Genomic DNA, 24,423 nt, shown 5'->3' on the forward strand with positions numbered 1-24,423 from the left:
CTTGGTCACATTGAGCTCATTATGATGATGCATTACCGGGTGGACCCAGAGATACCTCTCCGTCATACGGAGCGACAAATCCTAGTCTCGATTCGTACCAACCCAACAGACACTTTCTGAGACACCTGTAATGTACCTTTATAGTCACCCAGTTACGTTGTGACGTTTGGCACACCCAAAGCACTCCTACGGTATCCAGGAGTTACACAATCTCATGGTCTAAGAAAATGATACTTGACATTCAGAAAAGCTACAGCAAACGAACTACACGATCTTTGTGCTATGCTTAGGTTTGGGTCTTGTCCATCAGATCATTCTCCTAATGATGTGATCCCGTTATCAATGACATCCCCATGTCCATAGCCAGGAAACCATGACTATCTGTTGATCAACGAGCTAGTCAACTAGAGGCTCACTAGGGACACATTGTGGTCTATATATTCACACATGTATTACGATTTCCGGATAATACAATTATAGCATGAATAATAGACAATTATCATGAACAAGGAAATATAATAATCATTTTATTATTGCCTCTAGGGCATATTTCCAACAATTTGTTGTACATATGTAATAGTATATCATTAAAATACACATGAATTGTAGTAAAATTAATACATGCTAGTTTTTTCTTCTTTAAGGACACTACCTCTTAACAAGCTCTTGAAACCAAATATCATCAAACGCAAAAAATAATAATAAATGACAAAGTTGAACATCTCTTTGAATTTAGTTTTGATAATTACATAGATTATCATATGCATATGTATATGCTTGTCTGTGGGGGTGTTCATGTATATTTTAGTACCTTAGGGATCTCTAAAGTGTTGACCTAACAATATCCCAATAGTAGTTTGCAATGTATGATTTGATAACAAATTTATAGGAACTTCTAGAGTAATAAATTGAACAGTTGGCATGTCTCTCTAATGATCTAACATGTTTATAAGATATGGTTGGTTTCAAGATTTCTCCCGTTGTGCCCGCTACAAGGACCCTTCAAGGGCTGCCCGTCAGCTAGTTAGTCCTGGGCCTTTGTTGAAAAAGCTATGGGCCTTATGATCGACTCACAATAAGCCCCGATCTCGAATTATTACAATATACTAGTTAGCCCGTTGCGATTCCGCGTCGTCGCGCTCACCGAGTGTCAGAGTTGCCGCAGGAGTGGACGCCTTCTACCGGGCAATCTTATACGGCGCGCCGGTCGCCCGCAATCGACCTGGTGCGCACCCCCCTCGCATGCTAGGAGTTTGTATGGGCCGGCCCATTTTCTGATTTCGTTCCTTTTGTTTTTTATTTCTTTTTCTTTTCTGTTTTCCTTTTTTACTCTCTTTTTTTATTCTTTATTTTTTCACATTTTTTCGATTTTTCTTTTCAAATTCATGAACATTTTTGTTCATCGAATTCAAAAAATGTTCATCAATGTAATATTTAAAAAAAATTAAAAATAAAATCATCGATTTCAATGTTTGCTTATCAGGTTTAAAAAATGTTCATCAAAATTCAAAATTTTCCTTCATCGAATTAAAAAATGTTCATCAAATTCAAAGATTGTTCATCAACGTCAAAAAACGTTCATAAAAACATGAAAAATTATGCGTTTGGCCGCACCAGCATGTAAAAAATCGTTTGAAAATATTATGCTTTGTATGCTCTATAAAAAGACAAAATTCTGTCCCAGCAAAAAGAAAAGTCGGCCCATTTTGAAAATACATATTTGTCATATTTTGTACGCCACGTGTGAAAGTATAATGTTATGAAACTTTTTCTCGGACGTGTTAAACATGTATTTCTGCATATACATGTACGGCCACCCTCGGTCATTTGCCATCCCCACGGCCGGCCGGCCCCTCCCCGCCCGCCTGACTGCTGCCAACCATGTCCGCACTCCGTCCGGCGTCTCGCACCGGCGGTCAGCAGACTCTGACCCCATCGCCGCCGACCTCCTCTCCGCCTCCTCTCTCTCACCACGCTCTCCCTTGCCGCCTCGCTCCACTCCCTCCTCGCCGCGCGCGCCCTCCCACGCTCTTATCCCCCGCCTCCCGACCCCCTCCGTGCGCCTCCTCTCCAGGCTTCTTTCGCGCCCCTGCTCTTCCCCCGCCCAGGCAGCCGGATTCCTCCGCGCCGGTCACCTCTCCGTTCAACCCCCTCTTGGCCGCGCTCGCCCGCGTCCTCGACCTCCCTGGCACAACCCAGCTCTTTGCCGCCGTCGTCTGGTATGGCATACTCCCCAACGGGCTCTGCAAAGCCGGCGCGCTCAGGGCGCTCGATGGAATGCCCGGCCCAGACTCGCGCCTTCGTCCGGATGTTGTCATTCATGCTGAACACGGTCGTGGATGTGTGCAAGAGCGGGAGGATTGGTGATGCTCTTGACTTTTTCAAGGAGAAAAGATCAGCTTGCCCTGAAGCCAGCGGCAATGCCGTCACCTACAGCACTCTGCTTCCTCCACAATAACAATGTGTGGGCGTATCCACCATGGATTAGGTTTGTTCCATGAGATGGTGGATGAAGGGCTCTCACCAGATGAAGTCATGTATTTTACCACGATATTGGGATTGACACAAGCACGACGATTGAAGGAGGCTTGGTGTCGTCGATGGTGAAGGCAGGGTTTCAGCTGGATGCAAAGGCGTACACTATTCTGATTGGCGGATTTAGCAGGAGGAAGAGGTTACAGAGGCTTATCAGTGGCTTGGTGTACACCTACAATACCTTGTTGTCTGCTTTGTGCAAAGTAGGACATTTCTCGGCTGTGGATGAGTTATTGGGGAAGATGATAGTTGTCGGCCGTCTGAGGTCAGAATTGTCTGCAATCATCCCGAAAATATTTATTTCAAGTCCCAATACCACTAGTTCTTGACAAGTAGTAGTGGAATAGACACCATTGCATGATTCACAATTCTTTTTATTCTTCATTGGATAAGGTTGAATAGGTTCAGTTGGAAAAAGGTAAGAATGTGGGGACGCTAGGATTGCAATCTTTAAAGTTCTGTCTGCAATGTCTATATTCACATCCTTACCTTTGAAGAAACAATATGCCTGGTCGTGGTAGGTGGCTTTTGAAATGTTAAATTTGCAGCATTGCAGGACTGTACGAGGATTGGTTAAGATGACTCTTATTTAAATGCAGCGTCAACTGCACATGATGAAGAGGTAATTTTGAATTCAGTTCCACCTTGTCAGTTTGAGATTTTATTGACAAATGTAAGTAAACAATATTAAACCTGTGAAACATAATGGTGCATACTTGAGTTCCTAATCAAGTACCAAACCATATGCACAGCCACCACCAGAAACTTTTGGACAACTTTATGTATGATCAGGTCTACTTTAACGCATCTGAGCTCTTAATGTATGGTCGACTTTAAGACATCTGAAAGTATAACTTCCGTACAATCATGAAACTAAGCAGGCAATCAAGAATTTCTTTTAATCTAGCACGAATTTTCCAGTGCAGTGCCCTGTTCTGTAAGAATGTACTTCTGGTACAAGCAAGACACTCTGTAAAAGGTGAAGCATGCTAAACAAAGACCCACACGGGCATCTAATTTACTCCCTCTGTCCCATAATGTAAGACGGTTTTTGACACTACACTAGTGTCAAAAAACGTCTTATGGGACGGGCATAATAGCCTCTTCCATGATATGAATGCATCTGCCAATAACACCTATCTTACAAAATTACAGTTGCATAGCTCTGTGTATATGTGTATGATTTGAATTTTCCATCTTATGTTCTGATGCAGCAAATGCAGGTAGCAACAGTCGATGGATATAATTTTCTGTGGCATCAAAAGTGAATTAATTCAGCGGCTGCCAGGTAGTAAACCATTCATACTGCAGCAAAGGTCCAAGTGTTGCCGGTGTTGCCCTTTTTTGTCAATTGATTACAGCCATATGCGCTGACTTGCTCCTGCAAGTTGTTTCTGCTAATGCTGGAAGTGAGGTACCATTTTTTTCTTGCAAGAGTAACTTTTCATTCTCTCAGTCGATGTATTCAACAACTAAGTTAATGCAGCGACGGATGATTCAGTGTCTTAGCATTAACTCACTTCGTTGCTGCATTAACTTTGACAAATAAGAAGGCTAACATTAGCATTACAATTCTGTCGAGAACACATCATTACAGACTTGCCTATTCTGAACAGCCCAGCAGTGGCCACCGAGCCACTCATAGTAACATGGATCGTAGATGACCACTAGTCTTAGCAGCGCAGCGAAAAAATAAGGCTTGTTTCAGAGACATACAAGGAAACAAGAATAGGTTAGTGTGTCAGTGTGCGGTTCTACATCAGCCAGCAGCCATTTTCACGAGCCAGTGGCTTCAAGGAGCACTCTTGTCGTCGTCCTTGTCACTAGTTTGTGGTTCGGTGGATGGCGGGGAGTAGCTTGTGTTGGGGCTGCACGATGAAAGTTGCAATTGTCAGATGAGCAAATGGTGCACTTTCACCAGTCACGGGCAGATGAGAGATTAACTTGATGCACATTACCTGTAGTTGGGGGAAGTTGGGCTGTAATCTGGGCTAGGTCCTCCAGAGGCAGTGTACGGGCTGCAACACTCAGGCAATGTGTTAGGAAACCCATGTCTTGATTGTCACAATAACAGCATAGTTGTAAGTTAAAACAAGGATGATGATCAATTGGAATGGGCTCACCTTGTCGGGCTGTATGATGGACTTGGTTGTGCAGCATATGATGGTGAGGTGGGCGAGTAAGTCGGCGAGGCAAGGCTGCGGAAATAGAGATGTAAGCAAGCTAAACATAGACATGCATGTATGAACAGATGCCTAAGCTTTGAACAGAATGAATACCTGTAGTTTGGAGGAAGCTGACTGTACGGACTCATCATCATTGGGCTGCTTGGAGAATAAGCACGTGAAGGACTGTAAGAGGGCGATGTAGGACTGTATGAAGGCGAAGTTGGGCTGTAGCTTGGTGACGTAGGGCTGTATGAAGGTGAAGTTGGGCTGTATGCAGGGGATGTAGGGCTATAGTTCGGTGAAGCAGGGCTGTACGAGGGCGATGTCGGGCTGTAACCAGGCGAAGTAGGGCTGTATGAATGCGAAGTGGGGCTGTATGATGGCGATGTTGGGTTATAATATGGCGACGTCGGGCTGTATGAAAAAGACGCCGGGCTATAAACTGGCGATGTTGGGCTATAAGATGGTGACGTCGGGCTGTATGCATGAGATGTTGGGCTATAAGAAGGCGACGTTGGGCTGTATGATAGAGATGTCTGGTTATAAACAGGCGACGTCGGGCTGTATTGAAGAGATGTCTGGCTATAAACTGGCGACGTGGGGCTGTATTGAAGAGATGTCGGTCTAAAATCTGGCGATGCTGGACTATAAACTGGCGATTCTGGACTATGGATTGGCGATATGGGGCTGTAGCTCATAGATGTGGGGGTATAAATAGGAGATATTGGCGAGTATACTGGAGAGACAGGACTGTAGCCATGTCCTCCTGGCCCTGGGCTGAACACCGGAGATGATGGACAGTAACCGCTCCCAGAGGATGTGCTGTAGTTTGATGGGACGGGTGAGAATGCCAGGCCCCCAACATATGGCGAGAACTGAAGAGCATGATCTGTAACGGGGGAAGCCCGGAAATTTGGACTCGGCACCGGTGACATCATTCCGGTGATGGGTGAAGGCGCAGGTGTCATGCCATAGTCCAGGCCTTCAAGAAAACTAGGGAGTTGAAGCTCAATGGCCTGCTTCAGCATCTCCTCATTCAGATACAATCCACAGCCTCCTGTGCCAATAGGAGCAAGCTGGCCAAGCATAATGTTCTCAGTGACGCCTCTCAGGTGATCGGATTCCGCATACATGGCAGCATCAAGCAAGATATCCACCGTTTCTTCAAAAGAACATCTCATGAGAGGGCCCGTGTCATTACGGTTTATGCCGTGCCTAGTAATAGCCATCAGATGACCTCTGTATGTCATGGTATCACAGAGAATGGCCAGATGCCTGTAGTTCACATAAGACCCATCAAAAGATATCACCGCCCGCAGCTCATCCAAGAGAGACCTGCGGACAGCCTCGACCCCAAGAACCTCAATCACTTCGATCAGATGGTTACTCGTTGTCCTCGTAGCGTCAACATCCTCATGGCACATCACGGCCAAGAGGTTTACACCTTCTGTATCAAGCATCCACTCTTTGTTCTTATCTTTGTTATCTGATTTTTGAGTGAAACCATCATTTTCATCGAATTTATTCATCTTCCTCTCTTTAATGAAGACCTTGTTAATATCTGGAATGCCTCCAAGGGCCATCTCAGTCAACATGTTACTCTCAACCTTCTTGAGGAAGACATCATCATCCTCATCCTGTTTTGGAGCTTCATCATCATTTTTAATGCGGATACGAAGGATGAGCTTATCCGCGTTATCATCGTTGAATATGCATGACAAGTCGTCATCAAATTCATGTTTGATCTTCTCTGCAATTTCAGCCATGCTCAACCTCTTATCGACCATCATCTCACGGTTCAGTTCGATACGCAGTAGCCAAGGAGACAGCTTATCCGGGTCAATATCCTCATCAGGCATTTCATAATATGACTTGACAAATTCCACATCCTCTTCAATGGTGGTCCCTAGAGGATCAGGATCATACCATATCTCGGTGGCATGGGTCACTCTACGTAGCGTAGTGTACTCCAAGGCACACTGGACATTCTTGGCCAATTCTTTCTTCTTGCTCACCTCAGGCTTTAGGAAAACAGACAGTGATGGGGTCTTTATCTTCTTGGCGACGTTAATGATCTCCCTTAACCTGGGGACGCCAAGGGTGACATTCTTAGCGCTAACACCAGCATAATGGAAAGTATTCAGCGTCATCTGAGTTGCTGGTTCTCCAATGGACTGTGCAGCCACACATCCAATCATTTCACCAGGAGCTACCAAAGACTGGAGGAACCTCGATTCAATCTCACCGATGACCCATTCAAAAGATTCCCTTGTGAGCCTGTATTCTTTCAAGACCCTCTTGCTAGCAAATGTGCTACGGAGCAGGATATTGAAGAGCAGAGTAGCGTTCTTCTGAGCCTCGATGCTCATGGCATCATCTCCTGGGACAACCTTGAGTCTTTCTTGCAACTTATCCATTGCTTCCACAATTTCCATCGGGTTCATGTCAGAAGGTCTTCTCAAATCAATCTTGAAAGTCTTTTGAGCATTCCAGATAAGCCGCTTGAGGTTGACAGGCATAGGCCATGTAATGTCGCCAGTCGTGGCAATTTCAGTCCCAAGCTGTAATCTGTCAGCTTCTAATTTCTGAAACTCTGCATCAAACACAAGTCTAAAATCAGGAACTGTCTTCAAAACATCAGCATCTTCAGGCGACATGTAAGTGGGCCTCCAGTTCTCATCATCCAGTTCATAACGAAATACATTGTCAAACTCTGCCTTTTTCATCCCCAGGGAGTCCAATTTCTGTGGTTCAATCCAAACAGCGTCCATGCCATCTTCTCCATACAAGAACTGAATGACATCACCCAGAGAGTTTCTCACGGTACCATCATATTTCACCATGATGTCCTCCATGGCCTTCACGAGCCTCCGCTGAATATATCCAGTCTCAGAAGTTTTTACAGCAGTATCGATCAAACCTTCTCTACCACCCATAGCATGGAAGAAGAATTCCTCTGGTGTCAGGCCTTGAAGGTAAGAGTTCTCCACAAATCCACGGCTTCCGGGACCGTTGTCATTTTGCGAGAAGTGGGGCAATGTACGACCAGCAAATCCAAATGGGATCCTCTTGCCCTCAACATTCTGCTGTCCGACGCAAGCAGTCATCTGCGAAATATTAATGAAACTGCCTTTTGAGCCTGCAGTAACCATAGCTTTCAAATTGTTGCTCTCAGACAAACTCTTCTGAGCACTACTACCAGCATCATCACGAGCCTTGTTAAGAACCTAGCATGGAAAATGGATATGTCAAAGCAAGTCTACCATAAAAACTGATGATGGAAGAACCAAACAAGGACATTCAGCAGTAGTACCTGATTCACTTTATTTTCAAATGATTCCATCATTGTGCGTCCTGGTTCAGGTTCCAACTTCTTGTCACGCGCTTCCTTGATAAGTTCATTCACTTCATCCTTAGCTTCTTTTATTGTCTCATTAATCTTCTCCATAGTACCTGCATCTGCAATCGTATCCCCGATTCCGATACTGAAACCATGTTGCAGAAGCCAGTAATTGACCAGCCACCTGCAGCCATGCTCAATTTCTTATCAACCATCATCTCACGGTTCAGCTCAATACGCAGCAGCCAAGGAGAGATCTTATCCGGGTCAATATCCTCATCAGGCATTTCATAATATGACTTGACAAATTCCACATCCTCTTCAATGGTGGTCCCTAGAGGATCAGGATCATACCATATCTCGGTGGCATGGGTCACTCTACGTAGCGTAGTGTACTCCAAGGCACACTGGACATTCTTGGCCAATTCTTTCTTCTTGCTCACCTCAGGCTTTAGGAAAACAGACAACGACGGGGTCTTTATCTTCTTGGCGACGTTAATGATCTCCCTTAACCTGGGGACGCCAAGGGTGACATTCTTAGCGCTAACACCAGCATAATGGAAAGTATTCAGCGTCATCTGAGTTGCTGGTTCTCCAATGGACTGTGCAGCCACACATCCAATCATTTCACCAGGAGCTACCAAAGACTGGAGGAACCTCGATTCAATCTCACCGATGACCCATTCAAAAGATTCCCTTGTGAGCCTGTATTCTTTCAAGACCCTCTTGCTAGCAAATGTGCTACGGAGCAGGATATTGAAGAGCAGAGTAGCGTTCTTCTGAGCCTCGATGCTCATGGCATCATCTCCTGGGACAACCTTGAGTCTTTCTTGCAACTTATCCATTGCTTCCACAATTTCCATCGGGTTCATGTCAGAAGGTCTTCTCAAATCAATCTTGAAAGTCTTTTGAGCATTCCAGATAAGCCGCTTGAGGTTGACAGGCATAGGCCATGTAATGTCGCCAGTCGTGGCAATTTCAGTCCCAAGCTGTAATCTGTCAGCTTCTAATTTCTGAAACTCTGCATCAAACACAAGTCTAAAATCAGGAACTGTCTTCAAAACATCAGCATCTTCAGGCGACATGTAAGTGGGCCTCCAGTTCTCATCATCCAGTTCATAACGAAATACATTGTCAAACTCTGCCTTTTTCATCCCCAGGGAGTCCAATTTCTGTGGTTCAATCCAAACAGCGTCCATGCCATCTTCTCCATACAAGAACTGAATGACATCACCCAGAGAGTTTCTCACGGTACCATCATATTTCACCATGATGTCCTCCATGGCCTTCACGAGCCTCCGCTGAATATATCCAGTCTCAGAAGTTTTTACAGCAGTATCGATCAAACCTTCTCTACCACCCATAGCATGGAAGAAGAATTCCTCTGGTGTCAGGCCTTGAAGGTAAGAGTTCTCCACAAATCCACGGCTTCCGGGACCGTTGTCATTTTGCGAGAAGTGGGGCAATGTACGACCAGCAAATCCAAATGGGATCCTCTTGCCCTCAACATTCTGCTGTCCGACGCAAGCAGTCATCTGCGAAATATTAATGAAACTGCCTTTTGAGCCTGCAGTAACCATAGCTTTCAAATTGTTGCTCTCAGACAAACTCTGCTGAGCACTACTCCCAGAAACATCACGAGCCTTGTTAAGAACCTAGCATGGAAAATGGATATGTCAAAGCAAGTCTACCATAAAAACTGATGATGGAAGAACCAAACAAGGACATTCAGCAGTAGTACCTGATTCACTTTATTTTCAAATGATTCCATCATTGTGCGTCCTGGTTCAGGTTCCAACTTCTTGTCACGCGCTTCCTTGATAAGTTCATTCACTTCATCCTTAGCTTCTTTTATTGTCTCATTAATCTTCTCCATAGTACCTGCATCTGCAATCGTATCCCCGATTCCGATACTGAAACCATGTTGCAGAAGCCAGTAGTTGACCAGCCACTGTGTATGACCCAAGAACTTGCGCGCAGCATCTGGCCCTACCTCTTCCCTGCAAACAGTTAAACCAAAATGATTTAGCAGAGGAGAACATGTGTACTAACAAGAGAAATTGCAATGCGACTTTTATAACTTACCAAATAACATGAATAAGACTTCCCATTGATGTCCCAAGTGTTTTTTTGCAAAGTATACCAGACAGAAGCTCTCCCTTCTCTATCCGGACCATAGTATCACCGGGAGTAATATATCCGCTTTCTTTTTCATCATGCCAGGCTGAAAATCTAATTAAATTGATTTGCTTGGGGATAATCAAGTTGAAGACCTGTTTGCCAGTCCAAATCGGCCTTGGTTTCAAAATGGCAGGTGCAGGGACCTTCCCAGCAAAATCTTCCCACCACATTAAGATGTTCATAAATACATCCTGGAAGAAATTCACAATATTAATTAAGCTAAATAAAAACTACAGAGACAATACTAGTATTGATGGTGTTGTTTAAGGAGAGTATTGTTAGTTCACCTTTTCGATGAGAGTGTCCCTTTTGGTAATTTTTCGACAGCCAAGAAGTGTGTCCTGGACAATACCCATAACAGGTCTATTCGCTTGAGGTGACACAATACACTTTGGTACCATCATCAACTCTAAAACCTCAGCTCTGGTCTCAAATGACTGGGGAACATGCATATTCATTTCATCCCCATCAAAATCTGCATTGTATGGCGACGTGACAGACAAGTTGAGGCGGAAAGTTGAGTAGGGCATGATTTTAATGCGATGCCCCATGATAGACATTTTGTGGAGACTGGGTTGCCGGTTGAAAAGAACCAAATCTCCATCAATGAGGTGCCTTTCCACCTGAGATCAGAAGTCAAGCACAAAACGGGTGAGGCTAAATTGAAGTGCAATTTTTGTGATTTCATCATTAAAACAGTAGGTAGATGCTGCAATAATGGCTACTGTTACTGACCTTGTAACCCAGCTCCAAATGCTGATCACTACTTTTCTTCACATAGCGAAGATCCAGCCTCTGGCCATCTTCCCTGATAATGTATTTGGCACCTGTCTTTCCTGGGGGAGGGTGCGGCCCATTTTCTACTAGTTCTTTCAACCTATAATAAGGTCAGATTTAGACATGACTTATCAAATATCAATGCAAGAAGAGTGATTAAATAAGAATGGCAAATAAATTACGTGCCTCTCGATGTTATACGGAGTAACAGTTTCTGGGTATGTCAGATTCAAAGCAATACTCCATGGCACCCCCAATTCATCAATGTTGATATTTGGGTCTGGTGTGATGACGGTCCGAGCTGAGAAATCAACACGCTTCCCCATTAAGTTCCCTCTGACCCGGCCTTCTTTTGCTTTCAGCCTGCTGCAGATTGACTTAATAGGCCTTCCAGAACGCTGAGTGGCCTGAATATTTCGACAAAAGATAATCAGGTCAACTATTTGTCCATTAGTGACTAATTATTATAATGTGGAGAGTGCACTTGTAGATTGACTACTCACCCTTGGTTGTCCTGGAAGATCATTGTCGAAGTATGTCGCAATGTGAAATTGCAACAACTGAGCAAACTCTGTGATAATGTGAGCTGGGACTCCATTTCTCTCTTGCCTCCTCAAATTCTCATTATGCCGAATTATCATCGCTAATTGATGAGTCAAATCATCCTGTAGGAACCGGCAAGATAAACAAACAGTGAGTGAAAGGGTGCCATCTTCCATGTCAACCAACAAACCATTGGATGATAGTAACAATTTACTATTGCTGGGCTAACCTCACTTCTGGAGGAAGTATCCATCATGACAGATGGTCTCACAGGTGGTGGAGGAATTGGAAGGACTTGCAGTATCATCCAATCAGGACGAGCATATTTAGGGTCCAGGCCCAGCAGAAGGCAGTCCTCGTCGCTTATACGCATGAGAACATTAAGAACCTGCCCCAACAAATTTACCATGCATGATGTGGTTAAATAAAAAAAATTCTTATAACCTAGTTGTATACTGAATTGAGTAATAAAGATAATAACATAAATACCCTCTCGGCAGAGAGAATTTGCTTGCGCTCCACTGGTTCAGGGAGTTGATCTTGATCGCCATTCTTCTTGTTTGTCGCTTTAAACTCTGCAACCATCTTCATACCATCGACCGTGATCTTTGGCTGCTGAGCACCACAGCCACCTCTTTTCTTCTTCACTCGCTCATCAGTGTCCATCTGATCCTGACCCTCAAGATCGTCCTCACCCGCAGCACAAACCTTTTTGCCCTTGCAAGCCTCCTGTATTTTCCTTAATCTATTTTTTGGGTTCTTGATTCTGAGAGCCTGCTTGAACTTGCCATCGTTCTGCAAGAGATATCGCTGACTGGTAAATAACATATGCCAAGATCAAGGGAGGCAACAACCATATGTAGATGGCCCGCCGGCCCGCCCTATGACAATGCTTAATTAGCAGCTAACAAGCAAGAACATGCAAAGTTGTTTGTAACTATGCTCCATGGTTGTGATTATTTTACCAAAGAAAATAATTGATGAAATAGGCATTATTCTTTTTTTCTACCAGAAAATTCATAAAAATAATCTTAGCTTAGAATGTTGAGTTCCAGGTCCATAACAGAGATGCAACAAGTCTATCTAAAGCAATTGCATCTACAGGTCCATCACACCAAACCGTCGGAAAGATTCTATAAAGTTCAAATTTACCATGCATGTTGAGTGAACAGGTGCAGAATTGGACAAACATAAATATAGCTAGTGAATGGTGAGAACTAAGATTATAATGATGTCAGTTTAGCTAGATGATGATATGCACCGACCAACAATTAACCTGGTAAACTTAAATACTTAATGTGCAGGTACATGTCTTAAAAGGAAAGGAGACCTCATCCTCATCCTGGTCGGCGAGGATCTTGGAGCAGTTGAAGCAGACGCAGCGCATGATGGAGAGCACGGTCTTGATGAAGCCGATGTGGAACATGGGCTTTGCGAGCTCGAGGTGGCCGAAGTGGCCCGGGCACTCGGCCATCCCGGCCATGCATGTCTCGCACTTGGTTCTGCGGTCAATGGTGCCCAGGCGAGGGTCGCTCAGACCACCAGGCTTGGGCTTCCCCTTCTCCATGGTCTCTGCATGCTCTATCACCGCCACCGACATTTGTCTCTGCAAACAAGCAAAGCATCACGTACAAAATCAATCAGATTGATTCCATCCTAGCATTAATGTCACTCCATCGTTATTAATGTACAACGGTCAATGATCATTTAAACTAGTAATGTACTCCCTTGGTTCTAAAAATAGAAGTTCCTTATGCACCAAATTATATGCTTATTAAAAATCTATCGAAGTTGTCAACTTTGACCAAGTTTATAGAAATATTTATCAGTGAAATATAATTTGATATGGTATAGGACATAAATAACTTTATCTATAAACTTGGTCATATTCTTTGCGAAAACCAGTGCGCACTATATTAATTTTTTCTAGAAGTCGTTTTCCCTATGTTTGACTGAGTTTGTAGCAGAATATAGAAATTTTTGGTCAAATCAATACACTTGATATTTTGAAAACTGTGGGGGTAAATCATACTGTTAAACCTTGCAAAAAGAAAAACCTAGAAAACAAATCTGTGCAAACTGCCACCAAACCAAGCTCAGAGTTATCCGAATAGCTCACAGCAGGTAATAAGAATATTAGACACGCGGGTTAGATATTGTTCGATGACCCAGAGTTAACCCTTGTTTTTTCAGAATTTTGAGCTTGGTTAGTTGCAATTAATTAGGTTCAACTTTGCCTGGATCTTGTGATCGATCGATCAAAGCTCGGCCAGTTAGTTGGCTAGCTACAAATCAAAGCTAGCAACCGGCAGCACCCGGCCCCATCACAGTTCGTTATCGTTCTTCCAGATCCAGGCAGAGCTCGATCGGAGCCCAAACGACGCAAACCAAACCAGCTCGAGTTAGTTGCTACTTCCAACTCCACGCGAAGGCGGAGAGAAGAGGAACGAAACAGAGCAAAGCAAGGCGGCGGCGGGAGGCGGGGCATTACGATTTCGTCGGGGCTGAGGATGCCGAACTGCACCAGCTGCACCTTGGCCGCCTCCGCCGGCGAGTACGCGAATCGCGTGTCCATCTCAGTCGCTCAACTTTTTTACTTTTTTTCGAGGCTAAAATCGATCGATCTCGACGAGCGGGATCGAGTCGATGCGATCTGATCCGATCTCCTCCGCGAGAGAGGAGAGGGGTGCGTTTGTTTGAGAAAGTGGGGAGGGGGCTCGGGGTGGGGCTTTATTTATAGGCGTAGCGTGCGCCGGACGGGCTACCGTGGGCCGAGGCGGTTCGGCGTACGGATTCTTTCGTGACGGGGTAGTAGGAAGGAAGGAAAGGCGGTGCGAGGGCGAACCGCCTATGCTGCCGTACGTGGGCACGTGCAGCGTTGGATGATGCGCAGCGGACGGTGGAAATGCGGCCGTGTCGTGAACCCCGGCTGTGTTCCCAGCCAATCGCTATCGGAGAGCTGGCGGCCGTGTAAAAATCGCCTAGAGCCCCGCTTTGAGTTACTTTTAACATGTGCTGCACGTACCCCAAAAAAAACATGTGCTGCACGTGCTGGGGAGCAACCAGTTTTTTTTAACTCACACTTGTGTACGCACGCACGCACGCGCACCCTACCCTATGAGCGTCTTAGGGAGACTGGACCGGCACATCATCTTGAGATTGACGAAGTTGACACAGACGCCTTCGTAGTCGACGGGAACGTCTCCTCCCATTGAACGCATATCGCCAAATAGCCTGGAATAAATCCAGCAAAATGCGAGCACCGATGTCAAGTGTGGGACGTGAACTCTGATGGGCAGGGGATACCACTGTTCGCGGGGAGTAACTAGTTGGAGCGTTCCCCCAGGGCGCTTTTCCTAGGGCACGAGCGCCCTAGCACACCATGTGGCGTGCTACAGCGCCGCCACGTGTCACACGCCGAGCATTTTCCTCATCATGATGTTTTCTTTTTATGTTTTGGTTTTTTTGGTCAACATTTGACAAGAGCGTGTGTTACCACGTGAAACATGGATGTGCTTCCGCATGAAACATGGTCGTGCTTCCCATGTGAAAAGCATTATAGTTGTGTTTCCGTGTGAAGCACACACGGAAGCACAATAATGGTTCACTGCGCGGAAAATACAGTTATGCTTCGTCGGGACCACATTACAATTTGTATTAATAGCATAGTCCAATTCACACCGTAATCACAAGTTACTAATAGTTGATAGTTCACACTTGAAGCACAAGTTACTACTAGTTGATAGTTCACACTATAAACACAAGTTACTAATAGTTGAAAGCGCATATTTGCCAAAAAAAGTTTCTAAAAACCTATTAACATGGGTATAGTTTTTGTGGTCTCAACATGAGAAACACAATGATGAAAATGGTTCATGATTTGGATGCACGGTTCAAGAGACAAATCATTTTGAAAAGGAACAAACTACGGAGAAAGAAAACACAAATGGTCAACCTTCGACCATCACGCATGGGATGACAAAAACCCATCAAAACTTTCTGGTTGCGACAAGTGGTGCGCATGTGATGCGCCACTTGTCACCACCGGAGGAGATTGGTAACTTTTCCAAGAGGTGCCCTTTAATTAATGATTTCTCACATGTTGTGTACACATGAAGTACATGTTTTCTAACCCCGCAAAAAAGAAGTACATGTTTCCTAGGATCTTGGCCGATGCTAAGGCCCACGTGCCTATTGCATTCGGTTGCTCCCTCTTGGCTTCTCCTCATATACTCCTGCAATAGTCAATACATATAGAGAATTATCCACTCTAGCTTGGTATCAGATGCCATCCTCCCCTTCTTTTGACTCATCCACTGTCTCAACCATGCACCCCACGTCCTTCCCTATCATTACCTCTTGCCCTATACAAAAGCTAGGTTGTTTGAAGGCTGTGGATCGTTGATTTAGAGGCCTAGGATTTTCTTTTGTCTAAGATGTTATCTATCGACTGGCAGAAAACGTTCGTGCAGTAGCCCTCGAGACTCAGGTTTAGCAGAATGGCCCACGTGAGGATCAAATCTCCTCAGATTATAGCTTATTATTAAAACCCGTGAATCTAGTAGCCCTCGAGAGACTCATGCTAGTTTGAAAAGCCGACCCGAGGATCAAAATCCTCCTCGTAGACTTGAACTAGATCAAACCGGTGTGTAGTAGCCCCCAAGACTCAGGTCGGGCAGAATGGCCGACCTGAGGATCAAATCTTCTCAGATTGTTCAATGCACTTAGAATTTTTTTACAGAAACTTTAATGTAGTAGCCCCACGAGACTTAGGCAACATGGCTGACCTGAGGATCGAATCTCCTTGGGAACTACCTTAGTCGGGTAGCGGCATTTGGGCACAAGTAGCTCCTAGGCTCGGTTTTGGGGGATCCGTCGATCAACCTACCAGACGTCGACCTGGAATATATTGGCCGACCAAAGGCATGGTCACGAAAAGCCCCCAAGCTTGGTTCTACTGGATTCGTCAATCAACCTGGCACATGCCAGCCCGAAATATAATTTAGCCGACTAGCGGCAAGGGCGCAAATAGCCCTCAAGCTTGGCTCCGCGGGGTCCGTTGATCAACCTGCCAGATGTCGGCCTCAAACGTCGATGCAGTAGCCCCGGTATTTTGGTCGGACAACATGGCCGACTAGGAATTGGCTTACTACCTTTGATTAAACGTGGATCCAGTAGCCCCAGAGACTCGAGCCAGGCCGGAAGGCCGACCCGAGGATCAAAATCTTCTTTAAGAGTACTTATTTGTGATCATGTGATTTTTCGAGAAAAAATCAAGGTTGTAGCACCCCGTGCTCAACCTCAACCAAGAAGAATCCTTGCCTCCTAGATCAGGTCATATAACAGGTTAGCAGTATCACGAGCTCGAAAATACCAAAAAGCTTATGTAAAAAGCTTGCGAGTGATAAGTTCATGAGCGACCATGAGTTGCAAGGCAATGTGGCCTACGGATTTAGCACTACAGCTTTGGAGGCGCCGCGCCGTGGATTTAAGCCTCGCGACGATGCAGCGGAATAAGTCGGGGTCCCGATCCACAAAGTTCCATGCCTCAGAGACCACGAGGTGGAAGCCCTCAAGCTGTGGCCAATACCTCTCAAAACGAAAGTGCTTGGCTCTAGGAAGGCGGTCAGCACAATCGATGATGAGGGGGCAATAATCAGATGCCGTAGAGGAAAGGCATCAGAGAAGGCAATGCAGGTGAGCCGCAACCCAGTTGGAGGAATAGAGAATGTGATCGTTCCGAACCAACATGGAGACCTCGCGCTTGCTGGACTAGGTGTATCGACGTCCATGCATGTAGATGTCACGACATACTGCCAGTTCACCTGGGTTAATAACCGATCTGTGTCGACATATGAGAAACTCGATAGGGTACTCATGGACACCGAGTGGGAACTAAAATTTCCTCTGGTAACCGTGCGAGCCCTAGAGCGTATCGAGGCGTTATTGGATCATGCACCCATAATTCTGGACTCTAACTCTACGAAGCCAAACGTCCATGCCCTTTCAAATTTGAATTGGGATGGCTGCATCAGAATGGATTTGTAGACATAATCAAGAATGTTTGGAAAAAGCCAGCTGTTGGTCGTACACCTATTCAGAAATGGAACTTTAAAATAAGGGCCATGAGGAAACACCTCACTGGATGGGCGAAACACATCAACAGGATATATAAAAAAGAAAAACAAATACTTTATACCATTATTGACGACCTCGACAAAATTACAGAGACACGCACCTTATCTCAACAAGAGATTGAGTTGAAAAATCAATCTAATGAGAAGGTTGAACGTATTTTGCGAGAAGAGGAGATCAAATACTACCAGCGAGATCCAAAGCTGACTTCATATCTTGATGGGTGATAGTAATACAAAATACTTCCAATTGATCGCCAATGGGCGGCATAGGAAAAAATGTATTTACATTCTCCAACAAGATGAGGGGCGGATCGAAGGTTAGGAGGAGCTCAAGAAGTATATCGCCAAATACTACAAATCTCTGTTTTGAGCGTCAATTGAAGGGAACTTCACCCTTGACGAGACCCGAGCGGATGATATTCCACAAGTCACGGTAGAAGAAAATGATATCCTAACGACATCATTCTCGGAAGAGGAGGTGAGAGCGGCGGTTTTCCAAATGGAACATAACAAAGTTTGAGTCCCAGATGGTTTCCCCGCATAATTCTATCAGAATTTATGGGATATCATCAAGACCGGCCTTTTGGATTTGTTCAATTGTCTTCATGCCGACCGACTAGACCTATTCAGACTTAATTTTGGCGAAATTGTCTTGTTGCCGAAGATTGAGGAGGCCGAACGGATCCAATAGTTCAGACCCATATGCCTCTTTAATGTTAGCTTCAAGATTTTCACCAAAGTGGCTACAAATAGGCTAAACTCGGTAGCTGACCATGTTGTTCGGCCATCTCAAATGGCGTTCATGCAAGGAAGGAATACACTCGATGGCATAGTAATTTTGCATGAGACTGTTCACGAGGTGCACCGAAAAAACATGAGTGGAGTAGTATTCAAATTGACTTTGAAAAAGCCTATGGCAAAGTCAAATGGTCTTTCCTCCAACAAGCCCTAAGAATGAAAGGTTTCTCCGATAAATGGCGTCAGTGGATCCAAAATTTTATAACTGGAGGTAGTGTGGTCATCAAAGTCAATGATGATGTAGGCCATTACTTTCAAACAAAAAAAAGGACTATGACAAGGTGACTCCATGTCCCCAATGCTATTTAACATTGTTGTTGACATGTTGGCATTCTGGTTGAGCGCGCTAAGCATGACGGCCAGATAGAAGGAGTAGTGTTTCATCTTGTGGATGGTGGCCTCTCTATTCTGCAATATGCCGATGGCGCAATTCTTTTTATGGAACATGACCTAGACAAGGCTCGAAACCTGAAACTCTTGCTCTCAGCATTTGAGCAAATGTCGGGTCCCAAAATTAACTTCCGTAAAAGTGAACTTTTCTGCTTTGGAGAAGCCATTGAAGCGGTTGCGGATTATGCTGACCTCTTTAGTTGTGCACATGGCCAATTCCCGATTAAATATTTGGGAATACCAATCCACTATCGGCGTCTCACCATTGCGGAGTGAAAACATGTAGAGGAGCGTCTAGAGAAACGATTGAGTAGTTGGAAAGGCAAGCTTCTCTCAGTTGGAGGACGGCTGTTTTTGATTAACTCCGTCCTCACAAATATGGTTCTCTATATGCTTTCTTTCTTCCAACTCCCAAAAGGGGTCCTGCAAAGATTGGACTATTTTAGATCTAGATTATTTTGGCAAGGAGATGGAGAAAATAAAAAATATCGGTTGGCCAAATGGAGCATGGTTTGTAGGCCAAAAGACCAAGGCAGCCTTGGAATTCATGACCTACAGGTCAAGAATGAGGCCTTGCTCAATAAATGGTTGTTCAAACTTCTTACTGAGGATAGTGTTTGGCAAACCATGTTGCGCAACAAGTATCTAAGCCAAAAGGTGGTATCCCAGGCATATTGGAAACCTGATGACTCGCACTTCTAGGCTGGCCTAATGATGGCAAAGAAATATCTCTTTCGCTTTGGGTCTTTCACGATAAAAGACGGGTCGGAGATTCGATTCTGGGAAGATATCTGGCTAGGCAATGCCAATCTCAGAGAACAATATCCAGCCTTAGATAACATTGCTCGCGATAAGAACAACACTATTGCGCACGTGCTCAGTTCATCCCCGCCGAACATTTCGTTCAGGCGGGATTTGATTGGCCCCAGACTGCTGTCATGGCATAATCTTTTGTCCCGGTTGGACTTGATTAACCTGACACAAGGTCGGGATGTGTTTTGCCATAACCTTACTACATCAGGGTCTTTCACAGTAGACTCTATGTACCATGCGCTCACACATTCTGAGGTACCAGTGAGTAATAACAAAAAAATTTGGAAGTCCAAGATTTCACTAACAGTGAATATCTTCATGTGGTATCTTCGTAAGGGAGTTGTGTTAACCAAAGATAACCTCGCACTATGCAACTGGCCAGGGAGTAGGAAGTGTTGTTTTTGTACTCATGACGAGACAATCAAACACCTTTTTTTCTAATACAGGTTTGCATGCTACGCGGTCAATCATCCAAATAGCGTCAAATTTATATCCGCCCACAAGTGTTGCCAATATATTTGGTCACTGGTTGGATGGTATTCTAAATAGATTTAAAGCGCTTATAAGGGTGGGAGCGTACGCCTTAATTTGGTCGCTCTGGCTATGTATGAACGATTTGGTTTTTAATGGAAAAAATGCTTCTCCTCTGCAAGTTGTTTTCCGTTGTACGCACTCGTTTCATACGTGGTCTATACTACAACGGTCGGAGCACCAATCGCTGTTCAAGGCGGTGTGTACGCGGTTGGAGCAGATGGCTACGGAGGTTTTTCCCAACATGGGTGGCAGTATAACCTCCGGATTGATCCATCACCACCTTCGACATAGGCATAGTGTCAGTCTATAGGACTCTACTGTTGCCGATAAGTCGGTTCATATTTCATGTTTTTTGTCAGACTTTTGGATTTAGTTGTGTGCATCTTAGTTATGTAGAGGTCGGGTGTTACTCATAATGTTTTGTATCTCCTTGATGCTACATTTTGAGATAATAAAATCTCTCTTTATCGGAAAAAAATGCATGTAGACGTCCCGCAACTCATAGTTCGTGAAATGAAAAGCAAGGTATGGTTTTGTCTTCTAGGTGCTTCATCTGATGGGTCTATACTGTGCACTCTTAGCTGCCAAGCTCTTGCTTGCAACAGCAGGGTGGATGCCGTATGTTCTTGTCCATGCGCACTTCACAGTCGATGTTTAGTCATAAAGCTCTTGTCCAGACAATGTGTCGTGAAGATCAGATCATTACTCGTGAGCAATGTTTTAAATAGCGGGCTATTGCTAAATAGCGGCGGACCCCAACATCAGCTATAGCAGGCTATGGCGGGCTATTTGTACATGGGACCATTTAATGGCACCCTAGTGAAAAGACTATATAGTGGGCTATAGCGGAGCTATAGCCGGCTATTTAAAACATTGCTCGTGAGACGTACAGTCTATACCAAGAGCAGGAATTGTGGAACAGGGTATTCGCATGACATTTTAAGTTCATTATCAGTTCCTTGGCAAATGGCATGACTGTACCAACTGTGGAGTCAAGGTGGAATTTTGTTTTGCTAGAATAGCATGACGATTCAAAAACATGAACAGAGTTTCCAAGTGCAATCCAGTACTGTGAGCCATCTTTACAAGACACCTGATCCTAACACATTTACAAATGGATAGAACATGTCTGACAACGTAATATAAACATGATACAGGCACATATATATAGAGGCTGACAACTTAATAAGCAAAACTAGATCATTAGTGCAGAGACACACATGCTGCAACGCATCAAAATCAAATTGATTCTCCAAGGAGCAATTACTAGAGAGGTACACCAACACAACCAAGGTAATGAAAGCAAGGCTGCTGTAACAAGCTGATACTTGCTGATCATGAGAACTGTTACCTCAATCTTAACAGGACTCGTAAGCCATTTACAACCGTTAGTCTCAGAATAATGGAGCTCAAGCTAACAATGATGCTACTAAAACGATGAGTATTATTCAAAACCTTCTGTGTTTTTTTTTGTTTATAAAGTTTGGATCCAAAATTCTGTAGCATGGTAGATGCATGTGACCTATCTTTATGCCAAAAACTAATTTCACAAATTTTGGCGACTTTTAGACATGTTTTTTTGTGTCCTAGACTGCTAGTGCATTCTTTATGTCCCCAATTTTCATGTATCTGGATTCTTGTCTACCAAATGATAACATAATCATAATACTATAAGGGTTGGACGCGCTTTGCTGCGCCGTTGAGGTTGTTGGGTATTTTAAAAAATTACCCATTTCGTTTCAAAATACAAGGTGTGTTACTTTTTTGAAAAATCAAACCTTTTTTAACTTTGATCAAATTTGTAGATAAATATATCAAAATCCATCATATCAAATCGGTATAATTAGATTCATCATGAAATGGGTTTCCATATTAATTTTGTTTAATATTGTGGATGTCGATATTTTTGGCTCTAAACTTGGTCAAAGTTAAAGGAATTTAACTTTCCAAAAAACTAATAACCCTTATATTTTTTAATTGATGAAATATTTAGTTTGGCGGGGCATGGAGATGATGGAGTGTTTTTTGGTGGGCCTTTCGCGCTGTGATTTTGTGTTATCCGCTAATAAATACATTGGTAGCTGCATGTATTCCCTCGGTTCCAAAATAGATGACCCAAAGTTGGGTCATCTATTTTGGAACGGAGGGAGTATTATATTGATGCTACAGTATCGGATGGTGGCATTTTTTTCTAGGTGGTGGAAGGGTGCGCAAGATTGATATGTTTCTATAGGCCGGTTGTTGCTGGTTGATTTGAAAAATCATTGGCCTGATCAAAATAGCAAACAAAATCTAAAATTGAATACCTCAATTGAATTAAAGAGCTTCAAAATTAGAGAACATAGTGAATTAAAACAATTAGAGAACACCTGGGGGAAGGTGTGTGTGAAGGTCAATGAAAACTTGGGAAAATATTTCCTCACTTGTAAAAGGGTTGAGACAGGGGGACTCTTTATCTCCCCTTAATTTTGACTTGGCAGCTGATGCCTTGGCCATCATGCTCGACAATGCTAGGAAAAATGGGTTGGTCAAAGGGGTGTTAAATGAATATGTCCCAGATGGGATTAACATGTTACAGTATGCTGATGATACTATTTTCCTATTGCAGGATGATATAGATAGTGCTCATAATCTGAAGTATATTTTGTGCCTATTTGAACAAATGTCTGGGTTAAAAATCAATTCATAAGATTGAGATTTTTTTATCTAGAGAGGCTAATAATAAAAAAGATGAATATGCAAAAATCTTTACATGCCCTGTGGGAACTTTACCTATGAAATATTTAGGACTACCAATTGACAAAAACAGAATTAGAAATAAACACTGGAAACCTCCAGAAAATAAAATGGAGAAAAAAATGTGAAACATGGCAAGGAAGATTACTTGCAAGTGCTGGCAGGGTCACTTTAATTCAATCCTCTTTGACAGACATCCATTATTTTATGATGTCCTTTTATGGTTTGCCTGTCGGGGTGAACAAGCGCATGGATTTTTTTAGAGCAAGGTTGCTATGGCAGGAAGATGATAAGAAGGAAAAAAAACCATTTAGTTAAATGGTCTGAGGTCTGTAAGCCTAAAGACATGGGTGGGTTGGGGATCCAGAACCTCACCCACATGAATAAAGATTTGCTCTGTGATACGTCTCCGTCGTATCTACTTTTCCAAAAACTTTTGCCCTTGTTTTGGACTCTAACTTGCATGATTTGAATGGAACTAACCCGGACTGACGCTGTTTTCAGCAGAATTGCCATGGTGTTATTTTTGTGCAGAAATAAAAGTTCTCGGAATGACCTGAAAATCAATGGAGAATATTTTTGGAATATATAAAAAATACTGGCAAAAGAATCAAGGCCAGGGGGCCCACACCCTGTCCACGAGGGTGGGGGGCGCGCCTACCCCCTAGGCGCGCGCCCTGCCTCATGGGCCCCCCTGGCGCTCCACCGACCTCAACTCCAACTCCATATATTCGTGTTCGGGGAGAAAAAAAAGCAGAGAGAAGGATTCATCGTGTTTTAGGATACGGAGCCACCGCCAAGCCCTAAACTCTCTCGGGAGGGCTGATCTGGAGTCCGTTCGGAGCTCCGGAGAGGGGAATCCGTCGCCATCGTCATCATCAACCTTCCTCCATCACCAATTTCATGATGTTCACCGACGTGCGTGAGTAATTCCATCGTAGGCTTGCTGGACGGTGATGGGTTGGATGGGATCTATCATGTAATCAAGTTAGTTTTGTTAGGGATTATGTGTTATGATCCGTTAACCCTGAAGTGACAATAATCGGGACCATTACCTGTGATGACCGTAGTTTGAGGAGTTCATGTATTCACTGTGTTCTAATGCTTTTTTCCGGTTCTCTATTAAAAGGAGGCCTTAATATCCCTTAGTTTCCGTAAGGACCCCGCTGCCACGGGAGGGTAGGACAAAAGATGTCATGCAAGTTCTTTTCCATAAGCACGTATGACTATATTCGAAATACATGCCTATATTACATTGATGAACTGGAGCTAGTTCTGTGTCACCCTATGTTATAACTGTTGCATGATTGATCGCATCCGACATAATTATCCATCACTGATCCATTGCCTACGAGCTTTTCATATATTGTTCTTCGCTTATTTACTTTTCCGTTGCTACTGTTACAGTCACTATAAAACCAAAACTATTACTTTTGCTACCATTACCGCTACTATCATATTACTTTGCTAC

The 24,423-nt window shown here is 43.9% G+C and overlaps 1 protein-coding gene and 1 long non-coding RNA gene across 2 annotated transcripts; one reads left to right on the plus strand and one right to left on the minus strand.

Moving 5' to 3' along the window:
* The first annotated feature begins 1,842 nt into the window (after positions 1-1,842).
* On the plus strand, positions 1,843-12,988 carry LOC125528835. The gene is made up of 5 exons (XR_007292480.1): positions 1,843-2,800; positions 3,092-3,157; positions 3,750-3,949; positions 12,649-12,754; positions 12,849-12,988. It is a non-coding gene; the product is annotated as an uncharacterized LOC125528835 (long non-coding RNA).
* On the minus strand, positions 3,971-14,144 carry LOC125528834 (DNA-directed RNA polymerase II subunit RPB1-like). The gene is made up of 13 exons (XM_048693269.1): positions 14,036-14,144; positions 12,875-13,150; positions 12,034-12,339; positions 11,774-11,932; positions 11,505-11,666; positions 11,188-11,408; positions 10,960-11,101; positions 10,512-10,847; positions 10,129-10,415; positions 9,785-10,043; positions 4,659-7,930; positions 4,494-4,553; positions 3,971-4,403 (listed from the first exon to the last, which is right to left on the minus strand). The coding sequence occupies exons 1-13, from the start codon at positions 14,117-14,119 to the stop codon at positions 4,328-4,330; spliced, it is 5,640 nt and encodes a 1,879-aa protein (XP_048549226.1). The 5' UTR covers positions 14,120-14,144; the 3' UTR covers positions 3,971-4,327.
* Positions 14,145-24,423: the final 10,279 nt, after the last annotated feature.

This window comes from Triticum urartu, unplaced genomic scaffold (assembly GCF_003073215.2).
Source record: "Triticum urartu cultivar G1812 unplaced genomic scaffold, Tu2.1 TuUngrouped_contig_5146, whole genome shotgun sequence".
NCBI classification, from domain to species: Eukaryota; Viridiplantae; Streptophyta; class Magnoliopsida; order Poales; family Poaceae; genus Triticum; species Triticum urartu.

Excerpts from the sequence above, each read along its gene's own strand:
- LOC125528834 (XM_048693269.1), bottom strand. The coding sequence starts at position 14,119 with ATGGACACGCGATTCGCGTACTCGCCGGCGGAGGCGGCCAAGGTGCAG. Across the intron at positions 11,102-11,187 it reads ACTCCGTATAACATCGAGAG|GTTGAAAGAACTAGTAGAAA; the intron begins GCACGTAATTTA and ends ACCTTATTATAG. Across the intron at positions 4,554-4,658 it reads CCATCATACAGCCCGACAAG|CCCGTACACTGCCTCTGGAG; the intron begins GTGAGCCCATTC and ends TGAGTGTTGCAG.